Genomic DNA, 6,336 nt, shown 5'->3' with positions numbered 1-6,336 from the left:
TATTGCAAGTGTGAGAAGTTTTTATTTATGTATAAAATGTTTAGCTGTGGGATGGTTGGTGTGTTTTATCTGCGTGATTTTTGCGATGCTGTGGCAGTTCTCGAGATATTTATTTCCTGCAGGACGTTCTTCCTCGCCTCTGGGTGCTGCGTGGAGCCACCACACTCCACACTCCACGCTCTACGCTCTACTCTCCACGCTCCACTCTCTACACTCCACATTACTCGCTCAACGCTCCATGCTCCACACTCCATGCTCCACTCTCCATGCTCCACGCTCCACTCTCCATGCTCCACTCTCCACGCTCCACTCTCCACTCTCCACGCTCCACTCTCCATGCTCCACTCTCCACGCTCCACTCTCTACACTCCACATTACACACTCAACGCTCCACGCTCCACTCTCCATGCTCCACTCTCCACGCTCCACTCTCCACTCTCCACGCTCCACTCTCCATGCTCCACTCTCCATGCTCCACTCTCCACTCTCCAAGCTCTACTCTCCACGCTCCACTCTCCATGCTCTACTCTACATGCTCCACGCTCCACTCTCCATGCTCCACTCTCCACTCTCCAAGCTCTACTCTCCACGCTCCACTCTCCTAGCTCCACTCTCCATGCTCCACGCTCCACTCTCCACTCTCCATGCTCCACGCTCCACTCTCCATGCTCTACTCTCCATGCTCCACGCTCCACTCTCCACTATCCACGCTCCACGCTCCACTCTCCATGCTCCACTCTCCATGCTCCACTCTCCACGCTCCACTCTCCACTCTCCACGCTCCACGCTCCACGCTCCACTCTCCACGCTCCACTCTCCATGCTCCACTCTCCATGCTCCACTCTCCACGCTCCACTCTCCACTCTCCATGCTCCACGCTCCACGCTCCACTCTCCACTCTCCAAGCTCGACTCTCCACGCTCCACTCTCCATGCTCCACGCTCCACTCTCCATGCTCCACTCTCCACGCTCCACTCTCCACTCTCCACGCTCCACGCTCCATGCTCCACGCTCCACGCTCCACTCTCCATGCTCCACGCTCCACACTCCACGCTCCAATCTCCATGCTCCACTCTCCATGCTCCACTCTCCACGCTCCACTCTCCACTCTCCACGCTCCACTCTCCATGCTCCACGCTCCACTCTCCATGCTCCACTCTCTACGCTCCACGCTCCACTCTCCACGCTCCACTCTCCATGCTCCACTCTCCATGCTCCACTCTCCACGCTCCACTCTCCACTCTCCACGCTCCACTCTCCATGCTCCACGCTCCACTCTCCATGCTCCACTCTCTACGCTCCACTCTCCACTCTCCACGCTCCACGCTCCACTCTCCACTCTCCATGCTCCACTCTCCATGCTCCACGCTCCACGCTCCACGCTCCACTCTCCATGCTCCACTCTCCATGCTCCACTCTCCACGCTCCACTCTCCACTCTCCACGCTCCACGCTCCACTCTCCACTCCCCAAGCTCTACTCTCCATGCTCCACTCTCCATGCTCCACGCTCCACTCTCCATGCTCCACTCTCCACGCTCCACTCTCCACTCTCCACTCTCCACGCTCCACGCTCCACGCTCCACTCTCCACTCTCCAAGCTCTACTCTCCATGCTCCACTCTCCATGCTCCACTCTCCACGCTCCACGCTCCACTCTCCAAGCTCTACTCTCCACGCTCCACTCTCCATGCTCCACGCTCCACTCTCCATGCTCCACTCTCCACGCTCCACTCTCCACTCTCCACGCTCCACGCTCCACGCTCCACTCTCCATGCTCCACTCTCCATGCTCCACTCTCCACTCTCCACTCTCCACGCTCCACGCTCCACTCTCCACTCTCCAAGCTCTACTCTCCACGCTCCACTCTCCATGCTTCACGCTCCACTCTCCATGCTCCACTCTCCACTCTCCATGCTCCATGCTCCATGCTCCACTCTCCACTCTCCACTCTCCTTGCTCCACTCTCCACTCTCCACGCTCCACGCTCCACTCTCCACGCTCCACTCTCCATGCTCCACTCTCCATGCTCCACTCTCCATGCTCCACTCTCCACGCTCCACTCTCCACTCTCCATGCTCCACGCTCCACGCTCCACTCTCCACTCTCCACTCTCCAAACTCTACTCTCCACGCTCCACTCTCCATGCTCCACGCTCCACTCTCCATGCTCTACTCTCCATGCTCCACTCTCCATGCTCCACTCTCCATGCTCCACGCTCCACTCTCCATGCTCCACTCTCCAAGCTGTACTCTCCACGCTCCACTCTCCATGCTCCACTCTCCATGCTCCACTCTCCACGCTCCACTCTCCACGCTCCACTCTCCATGCTCCACTCTCCACGCTCCACTCTCCACGCTCCACGCTCCACTCTCCACTCTCTACTCTCCACGCTCTACTCTCCATGCTCCCAGCTCTACTCTCCACGCTCTACTCTCCATGCTCCACTCTCCACTCTCCACTCTCCACGCTCCACTCTCCACTCTCCAAGCTCTACTCTCCACGCTCCACTCTCCACTCTCCACTCTCCACGCTCCACTCTCCATGCTCCACTCTCCACTCTCCACGCTCCACGCTCCACGCTCCACTCTCCACGCTCCACTCTCCATGCTCCACTCTCCATGCTCCACTCTCCACGCTCCACTCTCCACTTTCCATGCTCCACGCTCCACGCTCCACTCTCCACTCTCCACTCTCCAAGCTCTACTCTCCACGCTCCACTCTCCATGCTCCACGCTCCACTCTCCAAGCTCTACTCTCCATGCTCTACTCTCCATGCTCCACGCTCCACTCTCCATGCTCCACTCTCCACTCTCCAAGCTCTACTCTCCACGCTCCACTCTCCATGCTATACTCTCCATGCTCCACTCTCCATGCTCCACGCTCCACTCTCCATGCTCCACTCTCCACTCTCCATGCTCTACTCTCCATGCTCCACTCTCCATGCTCCACGCTCCACTCTCCATGCTCCACTCTCCACTCTCCAAGCTCTACTCTCCACGCTCCACTCTCCATGCTCTACTCTCCATGCTCCACTCTCCATGCTCCACGCTCCACTCTCCATGCTCCACTCTCCACTCTCCAAGCTGTACTCTCCACGCTCCACTCTCCATGCTCCACTCTCCATGCTCCACTCTCCACGCTCCACTCTCCACTCTCCAAGCTCTACTCTCCACGCTCCACTCTCCATGCTCTACTCTCCATGCTCCACTCTCCATGCTCCACGCTCCACTCTCCATGCTCCACTCTCCACTCTCCAAGCTCTACTCTCCACGCTCCACTCTCCACGCTCTACTCTCCATGCTCCACTCTCCATGCTCCACGCTCCACTCTCCATGCTCCACTCTCCACTCTCCAAGCTCTACTCTCCACGCTCCACTCTCCATGCTCTACTCTCCATGCTCCACTCTCCATGCTCCACGCTCCATGCTCCACGCTCCAAGCTCTACTCTCCATGCTCTACTCTCCATGCTCCACTCTCCATGCTCCACGCTCCACTCTCCATGCTCCACTCTCCACTCTCCAAGCTCTACTCTCCACGCTCCACTCTCCATGCTCTACTCTCCATGCTCCACTCTGCCAGAGCAAGGCCTCTCTTTGGGGTGGGGGAGGGAAGCCCGTGGAGTCCGTCTGCCATTTTATCTACACTATTGCAATGACAACTTTTACTGTGGAAATTTAAATTTATATCTCATAGAGAATACTAACATATTTGGATGCATTTCAATGAAAATATGTTATCTGGAGAATAATAAAGCTACAAGTCTTTCGGTACTCGCCATAGTTGTGTAGTGTGTAACTAGGGTTACGAGAAAGTTCACGAGTCCTCATGTTGCAAATAAACTTAAAAATATAATCATGGACACGAAATTTTACGTAAGATTATTAGAAATAATTCCGAGTGTAATAAATGTACACTAATTGTGTTTTAAACTAAATTTCTAGACGCGAATGAAACGTAGTTTCCGCAACCCGACGCTAGAATTAGAAGCCGGAGCAGCTACTTCAATCGAATTATTCGATTTGGATAAAAAAAATTTAAACTATACAATCAAACGGTTCCTATAAAAGCAAAAAAGGTTTGAAAAAAAAAACCTCACTAAAATCTGGCTTTGGATATGATTTTTGACAAGGTATTTTAATAAAATACTGCATATCTTGTTAAAATTCATTAAAGAAATTATACTGTAAAGTTTCCCTTTCTCTTTGTGAACTTTGGTTCGCACCATCCGCCACATATGGCAGCACCTTCGTTACACATTTCCGTTCCATGCGACTTCCTTTCCATTCACGAAATTACTCCTCCAAATGCTTTATACAGGATGCTAAGTTGTTACACATCAAAACGTTTTGGTGTTCTGTGAACGAAATAAGAATAAATTTTATTAAACTAATGCAAGAAATAAGTTTATTTTTTTAAAGTAAATAAGTGTTATAATGTGTCTGAAAGAATTGGCTGAGTGAATTGGTACATTTTTAGAATTGGCGCCCAACGGAAATAATAAAATAATGTGATTATTTTTTTTATTAATTTTTGTATAACCTAAGTTACACTTAACTGTTACGTTCTTTAAATGATTCACGAATTTCGGAAATTTTTATTTGAAGCATTTTTTTTACATACGCCATTGCAGTTTTGCACTGTTTTTCCTGGAAAAATTCCGGAAATTCAAAAAATATATTTATATATAAGTTTATTATTGGATTTTCTGAAACTTTCTATGACAAACGGCGCAAAAGTGCAATAGCGTATGTCCAAAAAAGCTGCATTAAATCACTTAACTTGTGGTTTACTGTGTTTGATTATAGCAGAGTCGCGTGGACACACTCTCTCTCGGGACACCGCCAGCAGAGGCGTGCGGGCAGGTCTCGCCGGCGGTCCAGCGCCCGTCAATACTGCAACTCGCCTGGCAGCCGTGCGCGGCGGGTTGCGGGTCAGGAGCGCGGGCGCTTGGTTATTAATGGCGAGCCGGAAAGAAGCGGCAACCGTGTGTGCCCCTGCGATCCTCTGGACGCCACCCGCAGCGCTCTGCTGGCCGCGAGGCGCGCGCCCTTAAGAGTGACTCGCCTGCCCCCCCCCCCCCCCCCCACTACTACGTGCGCGCTCAGGGACACGCGAACAACTCCTTACAACTTAAACAAGTGTATGCTATGCTGTGATTAAAACTTTGTACTATATGTTTTGATTTACCAAAAATGTCATATGCACATGTACAAAACATAGCGGAAATTTTTACATTATTTTTTTTTAAAGTTATACTTATTTAGACAAGTTTTAGAAATATTATGAGAGTGAATTTTTAAGATGCGCGCGCACCATACAATGAAATTTTCACAGGATGATAAAAGGCTATAAAAGGGGTATACCTATATACATAAGATTATATATGCGCTTTTAAAGCTTATACTTTAGTGATTGATATTGAAAACTGGTCCATGTCATTAAAAACATTTATTTACTGTAAATATTAGTAATATATTCTTTTTAAATAAATTCAAGTGAATTTTTAAATCTATTTATTTAAGTGAAGTTATGTTCCCGTATTTTAAATTTATTTCATTAAAATTATTATCTTATTATTCAATAAATAATATATTAGAATAACAATCAGCCTATTAATTGATTTACAAAATTAATTAAAATCTATCTCAAACAATATACTAAATTAAATAATTATTTTTACACGTGTTTATATTAATCTTGAATGCTGAGTTTTTATTTAGAAATTTTAATTTAGATGAATTTATATTTTACCAACCGTATTTATATCAATTTAATATTTTATTTCTATTAATTATTTGCATGCAAATTTACTACGCCAAATAAGTATACCCTACATGTTATATGATAAGTATAACTTCTAACGCGCGTACATAATAAGTACACGCATCCATTTCTTTTTATCGATGTGTAAATATCTTTGCTCTTGGTGTATGACATTTAGTAAGAGTAATAGCGTGAATGGAAAGTACGTCGATTGGAACGGAAATGTGTAAACTTGGTTCTGCCACTTGTGGAGTCTCTGAAATCTCGACAAGATGGCTGACCCGTGTGAGTAATACGTGTGTATAAAAATTGTTAAACATCTGGAGATCTACTAAGAGTACTGGTGTGCCAAACCATACTTTGTAATAGTATAACTATCCTTTATGTTACAATTTACAGTCGTAAAAAGAAATAATGACAACTTAAAAAAAATGGGCATTACAATAAAACCAACTCTTAGTTAACATTGAAATGTTGATAGCGTAGCGTTCGTCACACTGTAGGGAAACAAGAATTTTTTTTAGCAAACATATTCGACGCTATGTTGAATAAAATAATTTCATGATGAAATT

The 6,336-nt window shown here is 47.8% G+C and overlaps 1 protein-coding gene across 1 annotated transcript; it reads right to left on the bottom strand.

The window, feature by feature from the left end:
- Positions 1-228: 228 nt before the first annotated feature.
- On the bottom strand, positions 229-2,795 carry LOC134528748 (calcium-binding and coiled-coil domain-containing protein 2-like). Its single transcript, XM_063362450.1, has 2 exons — positions 2,495-2,795; positions 229-362 (listed from the first exon to the last, which is right to left on the bottom strand). The coding sequence occupies exons 1-2, from the start codon at positions 2,793-2,795 to the stop codon at positions 229-231; spliced, it is 435 nt and encodes a 144-aa protein (XP_063218520.1).
- Between the last annotated feature and the right edge of the window lie 3,541 nt (positions 2,796-6,336).

The sequence above is a fragment of the Bacillus rossius genome, chromosome 1 (assembly GCF_032445375.1).
Source record: "Bacillus rossius redtenbacheri isolate Brsri chromosome 1, Brsri_v3, whole genome shotgun sequence".
NCBI classification, from domain to species: Eukaryota; Metazoa; Arthropoda; class Insecta; order Phasmatodea; family Bacillidae; genus Bacillus; species Bacillus rossius.
Note: the sequence above shows the minus strand (reverse complement) of the source record. Positions and strands in the feature narration are given on the sequence as shown.